Source organism: Mus pahari, chromosome 3 (assembly GCF_900095145.1).
Source record: "Mus pahari chromosome 3, PAHARI_EIJ_v1.1, whole genome shotgun sequence".
In the NCBI taxonomy this organism is placed as follows: domain Eukaryota; kingdom Metazoa; phylum Chordata; class Mammalia; order Rodentia; family Muridae; genus Mus; species Mus pahari.
The window spans coordinates 75,946,009-75,959,420 of NC_034592.1; the positions used below are offsets into that span (position 1 = coordinate 75,946,009).

The 13,412-nt window shown below is 46.1% G+C and overlaps 1 protein-coding gene across 1 annotated transcript in view; it reads left to right on the forward strand.

The window, feature by feature from the left end:
- Nucleotides 1-13,412, forward strand: part of Agbl2 (ATP/GTP binding protein like 2) — a 28,882-nt gene that overhangs the window by 13,460 nt on the left and 2,010 nt on the right. The window contains exons 8-16 of the mRNA XM_029536574.1: nt 931-1,084; nt 2,637-3,419; nt 4,628-4,784; nt 5,628-5,754; nt 7,453-7,553; nt 8,863-8,993; nt 10,874-10,943; nt 11,548-11,670; nt 12,146-12,250. Of these exons, the coding sequence (XP_029392434.1) occupies nt 931-1,084; nt 2,637-3,419; nt 4,628-4,784; nt 5,628-5,754; nt 7,453-7,553; nt 8,863-8,993; nt 10,874-10,943; nt 11,548-11,670; nt 12,146-12,250 (1,751 nt within the window). The remainder of the gene's footprint in view (nt 1-930; nt 1,085-2,636; nt 3,420-4,627; nt 4,785-5,627; nt 5,755-7,452; nt 7,554-8,862; nt 8,994-10,873; nt 10,944-11,547; nt 11,671-12,145; nt 12,251-13,412) is intronic.

The window sequence follows — 13,412 nt, forward strand, 5'->3', positions numbered from 1 at the left end:
CCTGCCTCTGCCTCCCGAGTGCTGGGATTAAAGGCCTGCGCCACCAGGCCCGGCTGACTCTCATCTTGTACAAGAACAGTCCCCACAGCTCTGCTTTGGGGACACAGTGCTCATGGCTATAAGGTCAAGGGTCCCAGTAAGGACAATAAATAATCTGTTGAATATTTATACGGTTGATAAATTACCTTTGCTTTCCCTGATTACTTCCATTTTGATTGTCCGCTAGGCAAATTCACCCATTGCAATTTTTCTCAAACTTCTATTTTCACTTTATTCTTTAAGGCTATGCCAAAACATTATATGCGATATACTTTATTTTTCATTATAGTTTTAAAAAATTGACTGGTCCTACTTTGTAGAATAGGACTGCAGATGTTCTGAGAGCTGCCTTAGAAAGCAGGCAAGTCATCTCTGTGATTTCATCCAGTGTCAGATGCTTAGGATGTCCGGGTTAATTTGGTTTTAGCATTTTGATTTTTATGGCTTTGCTGTGTGGCCTGGGACCTGCAGCAGGCAGTCCTTCTACTTCAGCCTCCTCCAGAGTTCCAGGAAGCTAGGCTAGGGTATCAGTTTTACTCATCCTTTAACATCAGGATTTAGATGGGAATGAGAAGTCTCTTCTGTGCCAAGGATCTGATGCAAAAGGAATCACTCTAAACCACTTAAAGGCTTCAGAGTGGTGCACTGTTGAAAATGAAGGGCCTCTGCTTGGAGAGATATTGGTAGAACACTGGCCTGGTAGGGTGAGGCCTGGACTCAACGCTCATTAATATATGCAAAAAACATCTCATGGCTATAAGGTCAAGGGTCCCAGTAAGGACAATAAATAATCTGTTGAATATTTATAGGGTTGATGGGGCTCGGTAAAGACTTGCTGAGTGAATGCATTCTGAGTGGAGCATAGCCTAACAGTATCTTTCTCCTCTGTAGTGCCTGCAGAAGGTGCATACTTCACTAGTTCCAGAATAGGAGGCAAACGAGGGACCATCAAGGAACTTGCTATCACACTGCAAGGGCCGGATGACAATACTCTATTGTTTGAGTCAAGGTTTGAGAGCGGGAATCTGCAGAAAGCCGTCAGAGTGTGAGTAACAAGGGTGCTGGCTGAGGGGCTGGGGGGGTGGTCTCAAGGAACAACTTCAGGGATCAGGAATATCTGCAAAAGACAGGTGGTAGAGAACTTATCAAGGGGCTGGCAAAGAGTTGAATAATTATGACTAATTTTTCCCCAGAATAAAACATTAAGTCATTTCTTCTGCTTATAAAAGGAAAAAGATCAAAAAAACCAAAAAAAAAAAAAAAAGGAAAAAGAGCTCACTTAAAAGTTGTATCCGTGGGCCAGCAAGATGACTCAGTGTGTAAAGTCACTTGCCTGTCAAGTCTACAGCCTGACTTCAATCCCTAGACCCCATATGAATGTAGAAGTGGAGAATCGGCTCCACAAAGTTGGCCTGTGTCCTCCATATACATGCCACAGCACACACACTCATGTCCTTGTGTACGCAACACTAAAAAGATACATAAAACTTTAACATTATTATTAGTAAATATATATATACAACATAAAAAGTCCTGTATGTAAGGACTATTAGCAGTTTAGCACATATATGTGTGTGTGTTTGTGTGTGTGTGTATGTGCACATGCATGCGTGTGTGTGTGTACATGCATGTGTGTGCATGCGTGTGTGTGTGTGTGTTTGTTTGTATGAATGCATGTGCGCGCGTGTGTGCGTGCATGCGTGTGTGTGCGTGCATGCATGTGTGTATGCATGTATGCGTGTGTGTGCGTGCATGTGTGTGTGCGCATGTGTATGTGTGCATGTATGCGTGTGTGTGCATGCATGCGTGTGTGTGTGCGTGCGTGTGTGTGTGTGTGTGTGTGTGTGTGCGCCTCCTCATTTTTATTTATGAAACCTTGGCACAGCGACTTGTGCTTTTTGCAGTCCCACCTCCTCAGGTGTCTGAGGGAGGAGGGCTGCTTATGCCGAGGAGTTCAGTGCCAGCCTGGATAATGGTGTAAGACCTGGTCTCTAACTAAGTGAAGCATGCATACAATTTTGTTTTGTGTGTATCCTATACCTCATTCACCCTGTCTTTCAGGGGCAATTACAATACTTTTTGTTTAATTATCTTAAAGACTGAACACCCTTATGAATTATGTTTTTAAATATTTGTGGTCTTACAGGATGGATTCTGGGACTCTTTTTTCTCTGTCCCAAATAAACTTGCCTCCCAGAAGTTTCACTAGTTTATTATGTGACTTGGAGTAGTGGGTAAGCTAGGAATAAAAAAACCAAAACAACCGGTGTGTTGTAGCAGGCAATTGTGGTCCGTGGTTTTTTTTTTTTTTTTTTTTTTTAAAGATTTATTTATTTATTATATGTAAGTACACTGTAGCTGTCTTCAGACACTCCAGAAGAGGGCGTCAGATCTTGTTACGGATGGTTGTGAGCCACCATGTGGTTGCTGGGATTTGAACTCTGGACCTTCGGAAGAACAGTCGGGTGCTCTTACCCACTGAGCCATCTCACCAGCCCGGTCCGTCTGTTTTTACAGTGCTTTCCCACGCGTGCTTTGGGAGGGAGGTGACGAGGGTTAGGAAGGTCCTTTCATCTTGGTTTTCTTTTCTGTGGCAGAGGTGTCTATGAGTACGAACTCACCTTGCGGACTGACCTCTACACGGACAAGCACACTCAGTGGTTTTACTTCAGAGTTCAGAACACCAGAAAAGATGCTACCTATCGCTTCACCATCGTCAACTTGCTGAAACCCAAGAGCCTTTACGCAGTAGGGATGAAGCCTCTCATGTACTCTCAGCTGGACGCCACCATCTACAACATCGGCTGGAGGAGAGAGGGCCGTGAAATCAAGTACTACAAGAACAGCGTGGACGACGGCCAGCAGCCCTTCTACTGCCTCACCTGGACCACGCAGTTTCCTCACGACCAGGACACTTGCTTCTTTGCACACTTTTACCCTTACACTTACACTGACTTGCAATGCTATCTCTTGTCAGTAGCAAACAACCCCATCCAGTCTCAGTTCTGCAAGCTCCGAGCCCTATGCAGGAGCTTAGCCGGGAATACTGTCTACCTGCTGACCATCACCAATCCATCCAGGACCCCTCAAGAGGCAGCTGCAAAGAAAGCCGTGGTCTTGAGCGCCCGAGTCCACCCCGGAGAGAGTAACAGCTCCTGGATCATGAACGGCTTTTTGGACTTCATCCTTGGCAACTCTCCCGATGCCCAGCTCCTCAGGGATCTCTTTGTCTTCAAGGTGATTCCCATGTTAAACCCAGATGGCGTGATAGTGGGGAATTATCGGTGCTCGCTGGCCGGAAGGGACTTGAACAGGCATTATAAAACCATTCTTAAGGACTCCTTCCCTTGCATTTGGTACACCAAGAACATGATCAAAAGGTGAGACCTCTTTGCTGATAGTTCTGTGAATGCTGTGAGCATGAGTGCCAGGTGCTCACGCCTTTGGAGGGGGAGAAGCTTGGAGGGGGAGGGGCTTGTGTCTTGTTTTAGGTGTCCGGTATGGCTTTGACAGTCCTTGCAGTCACGGGTTAATTTTCAGACCTTTAAATCACGTGGGGTCTCTAAGAGAAAACTGAGCACACTTCAACGTGTCAGTCATTTCACTTGCCTCCCACCCCCTGGAATTGAATTTAAGGTGTAAGACATGTTAGATAGGCAAGCGCTCTATCACTGAGCTATATTGTCAATTTCATCTTATTTTTTTGAGACAGAAATTCTCGCTGAACCTAGAGCTCGCTGGTTTGGCCAGGGTGGCTGTCAAGCCCTGGGGACTCCCTCCCCCCCCCATCCTCTCCATGTTGAACTTTGACATGGGTCCTCATGCTCGTATAATGAACACTTTCCCAACTGAGCCATCTCTCCAGCCACTTACTTCATGTTTGTTTCTGATGGAAGGTCTGGTGTGGGATTCACTATGTAGCCCAGGCTGGCCTCATACTAGCCTGGGCCACCATGCTGGGCTCAGTTGTTTTATTTTTAAGTCAAACAATTGGATGGGGAAAGTCAGGGTCTTACTGTTCCTGTGAAACTGTAATTGTAATCAAGCTAACCGTGTGTAAGTATGGAGTAACACTCTTATCACTCTCCCCATAAACCCCCCTAGGAAATTACATATGGTCAACACCCACTTTGTTGTAGACAATGGAAATTGAGTTCCAAAGCTGTTAAACAACTTGAACAAGGTCTCAGAGCTAGTAAGCCACAGGGCAGGCATTTAAACACAGGCTCGCTGACCCAGAGACTGAGTGCCCAAGTTTCACTGTAAGTTGCTCCTAATAAAGAGAAAGTAACAAATCAATCTGCATGTCTCAAGCCTGTGTGAAGGCAGCTGGGAGCTCTCAGGTAATAGCACCCATCCTGGAAGAGCCTCCATTCCACCGGAAGCGAACACTCGGCAGATAAGATCTAAATGAAAGTTCCCAAGAACCGCTGTGTGAGCAGACATGAGAAGGGCTGGCCGGACAGGTTTGCCCATCACATGAGGATTGCTTTGACCATTGACTGACTCTGTGACCATAGATAAGCAAGTGACTTAATCTCTTATGAGTGTGGATGTCTACTGCACCCTTCTGTTTGTCCCTCAATAGACTTCTGGAAGAAAGAGAGGTTCTCTTGTACTGTGATTTCCATGGGCACAGCCGCAAGAACAATATCTTCCTGTATGGCTGCCACAGCAACAACCACAAGCACTGGCTTCATGAGCGTGTCTTTCCTTTAATGTTGAGCAAGAATGCACCAGACAAGGTAAGCGTGTTACAGACTGTGGATGATGAGAAGCTGAACTGGGCGTTAAAGGCAAAAGAAGACATCAGATTCTCAGTGAAAAGATTAATACCACAGAGACAGAGAGAGCCCTAGTCAGAGACTTTGGGAATAAGAAATATAAATAAAAAATCATATTTAGAGGCCAGACAGTCATGGCATACTGCTTAATCACAACACTGGGCAGGCAGATCTCTGTGAGTTTGAGACCAGCCTGATCTACAGAGTGAGTTCTGCGACAACTAGGGCCATTACACAGAAAAACCATGTCTCAAAAACCAAAGGGGGTTGGTGGTAAAATCATACTTGGAGGAAAACCTAGATCTGAAAGTTGATATTTTGTGACAAAAAATAAACTATAGAGCCATGCATATATTTGAATCCCAGTATTCAAATAATGGAGGCAGGAGGACTGAATAAGTTTTGGGGTTATATGTCAAGAAAAGACTTAGAAGAGTCAGCTAGTACCTGATGGCAAAGTATGCCAGGACTCCCAGATTCCTAGGGATTCTCATCTGACAAGATATTCTGGGATAGGAGGCAAATAAGCCTGGACAGTAGAGGTACCTGTTTCTTTGCCTTGGGAGATCACAGTCCACGTTAAGTGCTTCGGGGCCTGTTATCTCCCCAGCCAAGGCAACCGCATTGCCCGCACCTGCTACCACCTTTTTTATTGCTCAAAATCAGTGTCTTGTTGGAATCTGCTTTAGGAAAGAACACGCAAAAAGCTCCCAAAGAAGCATTCTTGTTTTCATATTAATGACTCTTAGACATCTCAGACTCGCCGTGTTATATAACTAACAGAGAATGCGGGTCTCTCTCTAGTTCTCTTTCGACAGCTGTAACTTTAAGGTCCAAAAATGCAAAGAAGGAACAGGAAGAGTCGTGATGTGGCGGATGGGCATCATCAACAGCTACACCATGGAGTCCACCTTTGGCGGGTCTACCCTAGGTAAGAGGGGAGTCTAGCAAGGGAAAGCCGGGCTCGGGAAAGCTGGAGAAGGATTTCCTCACAGGCCTTAGTTCCCCAAACACGAATGTGGGACACAGTGCTTCACAATGTCTGCTCAGGCCCTGGGGATCAGGAAGACTGGGTTTGGACTTCCAGCTGCGTTTATTAGTTCTGTGACCCTGGCTCAGTAGTCCAACTTCCCTGAAGCTCATATTCCCTGTAAGTGATGGTAGTAACACCAGACTATAAATCTTGCTTTACTAAGCAGCACCCACCATAAAGTAAGACCAGAATAATCTTAAAAGAACTTGATAATCTGTCCCGCGCTACCGTCTCGCCAGCAAGAACAACGCGGCACACACAGGATCCTTCTGCAGAAAGGCTTTAATGCGTCTTGAGAGGGAGAGCATAAGCCTACAGGAAAGGGAACCCCGACCAGAAATGGCACACCCCTTATATAGGAGAGTGTCTCCGCCTAGGACGTGGCACTCCCTGATAGGCTGCAGTCAATCACACCAGATGACGCATAATGCTTACGTAACTCCAGGGACAAGGAGAATGTCAGGCGCCTGCGCGGGACCCTGTTTACTGGGCGCGATCACCGGATGTCAGCGCCATCTTGAAATGGAGAGCGCGGGGCGGCTCCCCACAATAATCCATTATAATAGTGAACTGTTTCACTGTCAAAGATTCTGAGCCAAACTGAAGCTAGGAGAGCTATCCTGTTCAGAAATATACTATTCTAAAATAAGAAGTGGTATTTTAAATTTCTTTTTATTTTTATCCGTGTGTATTGTGTATATCTGTGTCTATAGTGTGTGCGATGTGAGTGTGTGCACACAGTTGCAGGCAGGGATCAGAAAAGGGTGTTAGGTCCTCTGGAGTTGGAGTTACAGGCAGTATGGGTGACAGTGTGGGTACTGTCACCAAACTTGTGTCCTGTGGAAGCACTTTTAATGCTGAGACATCTCTCCAGCCCTTTGAGGAGTGGTATTTTTCTAGAAAGATTTGTACTTACCCAGTAAGATTTAGAAAGTCAGGAAGATGGCTTACCTGTTAAGAGCACTGTCCTTGGAGAGGATCTGGGTTCTATTCCCAGCATCCATGTGCTCCCAACCATTAGTAACTCCAGTTCCAGGGGATCTGACACCCTCTTCTGACCTCCAGAGTCACCAAATATTCATGGTGCAGACATACGTGAAGAAAAAAGTTCATATTCATAAATAAATATGAATATTTTAAAAATAAAAGATTTAGGGCTGGAGAGATAACAGTGGCTAAGAATGCCTGCTTCTTCTCCACAGGGCCTAGATTCAGTCCTAGCACTGGTGTCAGGCAGCTCACAGCTGCCTGTCGCTCCAGCTCAGAGGAGCTGAGGCTTCTGGTGGCCCTGGGCGCATGTACTTATGTCCACAGAAGCATATAACTACGCGTAATTTAAACATTTTTATTTTTATATTTATATTTATGTGTCTTTTGCCTACACCATGTGCATGTACTGCATGCAGAATCCAGCAGGGGGCGCTGGCTCCCATGGAACTGGAGTTTTGGATGGTTGTAAGCCACTGTGTGGGTGCGGGGACCTGAACCTGGATTCTGAGGAATAGCAGCAAATGCTCTTAGCTACTAAGCCATCTTCTCCATCCCCAGTTTAAAACAAAAAAAATCTAATAAGAAATGCTGATTTTTTTTTTCCAGGTAGTAAAAGAGACACTCACTTTACCATTGAGGACCTGAAGTCCCTAGGTTATCATGTCTGTGACACTCTCCTGGACTTCTGTGATCCTGACCAAACCAAGGTAAAAGTGGAGTTTCAAGATGTGATGTACCACTACTCTGCTGAGTTCCACATGGGACCAGAGTCCACTCCTCCCCCCCCCTCTAAATATATATATATATATATATTTAACCTGATGTTTTTTATCACCAGAGAAAATAGAACCCCTACCCTGTAACGGACCAACAAATGGTAATCCTTGCTAATCCCTTTGGTACCCTCTCCCAACTTCAGGTTGACTCCCGGCCACACTGAGCCTACTTCTTCTTGTAGTTCAGAAGAACTGTACACACGGCTTGTACTCCCTTGGCTAAAACTAACCCTGTCCTCTGCACTATTGGATGCCCCTGTAGCTTAAGTAAGCTGAGGCCTCACCAGTTGCTTTTCTGTTCTGCATCCTCAGTTTCCACACCCTTTATCCTTCCCCTCCACTGCAGGCATGCTCAAGCTTGCTTCTGTCCCTAGGCCATCGCCTTCCAGCGGCTATTCCTTACTCCTTTGGTCGGTTTGGAAGGGGGTGTGTACCCACAGTAACCCATCTCTCACGGTCCTTTTGAAGTGTTGTCTCGATGTGCACTGCCCCGGAAGCAGTACTTGATACAGAGTGAGAAGGGCTGTTTAATCAGCACGGTCTCTTCCTCTTGTGGTGCTGGGGGGTGGAACACAAGGCTCCTCACTCAGTGTGAGGCAAGACCTCTTCTCCTGACCTACGCCTATATCCAAACTGCACTTTCTGTGGGCCAAAGTCAGAACACCACCACTGAAACTGTTCCTTCTGTCCTAGTTAGGGTTTCATTGCTGCGAAGAGACACCAGGACCACGGCAACTCTTATAAAGGAAAACATTTCATTGTGGCTGGTTTACAGGTTGAGTCCGTTATCATTATGGTGGGGAGTATAGCAGCACACAGACAGACATGGTGATGGAGAAGGAACTGAGAGTTCTACAACTTGATCTGAAGGCAGCAGGAAATGATGCCATACTTCCTCCAACAAGGCACACCCACTCCAACGAGGCCACACCTCTGAATAGCGCCGCTCCCCATGAGCCTGTGGGGCCATTTTCTTTCAAACCACTACACTTTGCTTGCAACTTAGGAAAATAAATGAAACAATTGCAAAAGTGAGCTACAGCCAGAGAAAAGTGGCTCAGGCGGGGCTCGTCGATCTGCTGTAAATAGTTTTGCTTTTATAGCCTATGTAACTTACCTGTCGCCATGCCCTTCACAGACAGAATTACAGCTTACCCCATCAATAGACTAAGTGCCTTTTAGCATACTCTCCAAACCATTTTGTGAATAGCCTATAAAGCTGTCTTTCCCTCTGCCGCAGTACACACAGTGTCTACAAGAGCTTAAGGAGCTCTTACAACAGGAAATCAGCAAAAAGTTGAATAACTTTGGACAAGACATGGATTTAGAAGGAAACTGGAGTGACATTCCTTTGTCTGACATTGAATCCAGGTAACAAATTTCATTTCAAAGAAAATCTGGGATTGGTAATGCATCCTTGACAGCCTTGATCCCAGCACGTGGGAAACAGGCAGGGGGATTGGGAGCTTAAGGAAAGCCCGAGTTTATATTTATGTGACATCCCATCCTCTTGTTTATTTATTTTTTTATCTATTGATCAATCAATCGATTAATCTATCTATCTATCTATCTATCATCTATCTGTTTATTTTGAGACAAAGTCTTACTGCATCACCCTGGCTGGTCTGGAGCTCACAGAGATCTGCCTACCTCTGCTGGATTAAAAGCATGTCCATGCAAATTAAGAGCATGTTCATGTCCCAAGACCTGGGCCAGGTGTGGAAGCACATTCCTTTAATTCCAGCCCTCTGGAAGGAGATGTAGACATAGCTCTGTAGGTACAAGGCCTGCCTGATATACATAGTAAGTCCCAGGGAAGCCGGGGCTACATGGAGAGAGACCTCTGTGAGAACCCAGAGTCACAGAGTCATAAGAGCCTGTGGTGGAATATAAAAACCACTTTCTTCCTTGTCTTCTCCGTTGTTCTGGTCCCTAGCAGTACCTTTGTGGGTTACCTGTCTGATTCTAAGGTGCAGGAGTGGGTCCAACTGGAACCTGAGAAGCCTAAGAACCCATTACCCCTTCCACTCCTCAGCCCACTGCACTAGCCCCTCTCTATTTGCAGCCCCCCAAACCAAAGTATCCTGTGTATGTTAGCTTACTGACCCATAGAGCCCAGGAGAACCAACAGCAGGGATAGCCAGACGCTACACTGTAGCTGACTCAGCAGGAACACTGACCTATTTAACACTGTAGCTGACTCAGCAGGAACACTGACCTATTTAGCTGAGACACAGAAGAAACAGTTTTCCAGTTTCTCTACCAGAAAGTCAGATGCCACAAGGCTCTCAGGGGTGGTACCTGGCCGTTCTCACACTGCACATGAAGGCAGACTTGGAATGGTGAGATTACTTTGTGTGGGTACACATGATTGACATTTTCTAGAACACACTGCAACTGATGCCTTGATATCCATTTGCTAAAGTAGTCTATTATCTCCAAAAGAACTACAGAGCCTATTGTCCGGCAGCCTTGAGGGCTCCATCTTGACTGGAGAAGCCTTTGATAACTGCATATTGGAAATTAGATGACAGAAGATAGGGCGTCCTCCCTGCTCCGATGTGGTGGGACTCCTCTCTGCGCACTGAGGAGAGGGAACAAAATGGAGGGGAGAGCAGGGCACTGGGAACTGAACTTGGGTCCCCTAGAAGAGCAGCCAGTACTCTTGATCCCTGAACCATCTCTCCAGACCCCTCAAAATTTTCTCAGTGTTTTCTCTCTATCCCTCCCTTTCTCTCCCCCTCCCTCCATCCCTCCGATCCTTTCTCGAGTGCTGGTATTTAGAAATCCATACCACCATGTCCAGCTGGTTTTTGCTTTATTGAGATGGAGTTTCAGGTTGGACTCAAATTCAGCCGTCCTACCTGCTTCAGTGTTCCAAGTGCTGGTGTCACAGTTGTGCGCCACTGCACCTGGCTAAACGCTCTTGAAGTAATTCTTATGGTGTTTAGATTTTTAAATCACGTTTATTTATTTACACATTCAGCAAGTCTTCCCAGAGTAACTGGAAAAATCCTGGCTTCTGGGAATTAGTATCATCTCAAAGGAAATGAAGCAGGAAAAGCCTCTGATCTCAGGGAAATCACATTGCTACCCCATGGTCCCTCCCACCCTCTGACACATCACCTCTGCCCATCTGGCCAGCCTTTGCTGTGCTGTACTGATTCTGAACACCCAGGTACAGAGCCTCTGCCTCCTTTAATACCCATTCTTTCCTTGTCTCTCTCTTTGTTTTCCCCTTTCGGTGTTAGCACGAGTGGCTCAGACAGCTCCCTCTCTGATGGCCCTCCTATTCGTCTACTGAACAACGTCGAAGACGAGGTGAAAGGGTGATTCTTGTACACACCCAAAACATTAAAAAACAAAACAAAACAAAAAAACAAAAAACAAACCTGTAAAGTACCATAACACTAGATAATTGGGGAAATGTTCCAGCCATCCTAGAACCTCCAGGAAATAAAGCAATAGTCCCAGGGTGCTCAGGAGGAAAACACTTGCCTATCACAAGTGGCTTCCTGGTTTCGGTCACTTCAGAATATGTCCCTAGCCAGTCATCCTACCCCAGAGTATTTCACTGTGCCTTTTATATGCTTCTTGCTTAATTGCTGGAGCTTCTTTATGGTAACACCAGGCTGAATCTTGTAGCTACGTGTCAGTGGTCAGAGTGATCCCCACTTGACCGTGTTATCGTGCCATCTGGTCTTGTGTCATAAATCACGAACATTTGGGCATTGATCCGCAACCATGGCACTCAGGCATGTTCAGTCAAGGAAGGTGGCTAAGCTATTGACCCATTCTCCAAGCCAACAAGGCCCACATGACAGGTTACTGTGTGTGCATGCAACTATTACCTGAAGACTGTGTGTGAGAATGAGTGTACCTCTGCCGCCCCTTCTGACAAGTTTCCCTGTAATTTCTGAAACAGCTGAATCAGAAGACGGTATTAAAGAATCCAAAAAAGAAGAGACTTCAGACTAGGAAACAACGGAATGAGCAGTACCAGAAGAACTACTTGATGCGGGAGTTAAAGTTAACAGAAAATGTCCCAGTAAGCAGTCCCTGCTGCCTACATCTGCTTCTGCCGCTTGTGTTCCACAGACGAAGCTAGACAGGGCTAGAGTTTACTCCACACCAGAAGGGGGTGGTGGGAAGCAGGAGTGCTTTCTATTTGAGGTCAGAGCACTTCTTCAGGTCCTCGGATGTGTCTGAGCAGATATCAGCCTCAACCCACGGCTCCCCCTCCTATGCTCAGGTACGGCGGGGCCAGCACATGACTAAAACTGCTCCCACCAGAAAGAGGTGGAGTTGGGGTGTGTTAGCCGGGGCCCAGCTAGAGTGGCCGGGTGGTTGAGATGAGGGTCAGGAGGGGGACACCTCTCTACCTTTTTTGTACTCTGGTACCCACCACGGCCACCCTTCCAGACTCTTGCTTTCTAAAGAGGGGGTGCTTTCAAGAGTGTTTGACTGGGAAGCTAAGGAATGGGGTCAACTGAAAAACACAACTTCTCACTCAATCCTTGTAGGGAAGGGCAAGATTTGCCTCTACTCTGCAGAAGCAGCCCACTTTTTTGAACAGTCCAGAGAGTCCTAGCCCTTCAGTGAGAAGTAAAAACCCGAGGCTCAATGAGGTGGTACGTTTGCTTGACTCTTTGTCACCCAGATTCTCTGATTTCTCCAATTAGCACGTCAATCCCACTAGGTGAAGAACACAGTGGCCATCATGTCACCCGGAGGTGGAAAAGGACGCTGTGGATTAAAGACTGGAATCTTATATCAAATATTGATGATTTGTGATTTTATATCAAGAACATAAGAGGCTGCTCTACTTATCCATGCTCACATTCATTCCCACATCCACACATTAACAAACTCTGCCCCTTGCCTACTGTACAGCAGGTCCTTTACTGGATGCTGAGGTGTGCAGAGGTGAACAAGATGCCCTCCTTTCCTCAGAGCATTCAGATGCTGCAGAGAAAGACACCCAGAGAAGGGGCACCCAGACAGCAGCAGTACTTAGAGTCTTACAGTTGAAATCCTTGATTCTTGCAGGATGGTGCCGCACGCCTGTAAACCCAGCACCTGGGAATTAGAAGCAGGGAACCAGCGGGTTCTACATGAGACCTAGTATCAAAAGGGGGGAGTGGGTTTCAGAGAGTAATAGACAACTCAGTGGTAGGAAACGCGTCTGGTGTGTGCAAGCCTGTGAGTTCAGTTCTCAGCGTTGCTTTAAAAATTCTTTTCTCAACTAGGCATAGTGACATAGGCCTGTAATACCAGCTCCCGGAGAGACTAAAGCAGAAGGACCGCAAGTTCAAGGCAACTCTGGGTAACTTAGAAAGACCCTTCTCAAACTATGGAGGAAGAGGTCCTGGAAAGAAGGCTCAGCAGCTAAGAGTGCTTGCTGCTCCTGAGGAGGACCTGAGGTCGGCTCCTAGCACCCACACCAGGTGGCTCACAACCATCTATAACTCCTCTGTTCTCCAGTGTCACGTGCATACAGATGGTATACACACGCACATGTGCACACGCACACATGCATGTGTATATATACACTTATAGAGATATTTATGCATACACACATATAGATACAGATATAGATAAAAAATTTTGTTTTAAAGATTTATTCATTTCATGTATGTGAGTACACTGTTGCTGTCTTCAGACACATCAGAAGAGGGCATCAGATCCCATTACAGATGGTTGTGAGGAGCAGTCAGTGCTCTTAACCGCTGAGCCATCTCTCCATCTCTCCATCTCTCCAGCCCCTATCAAAGATTTTTTTTTTTTTTT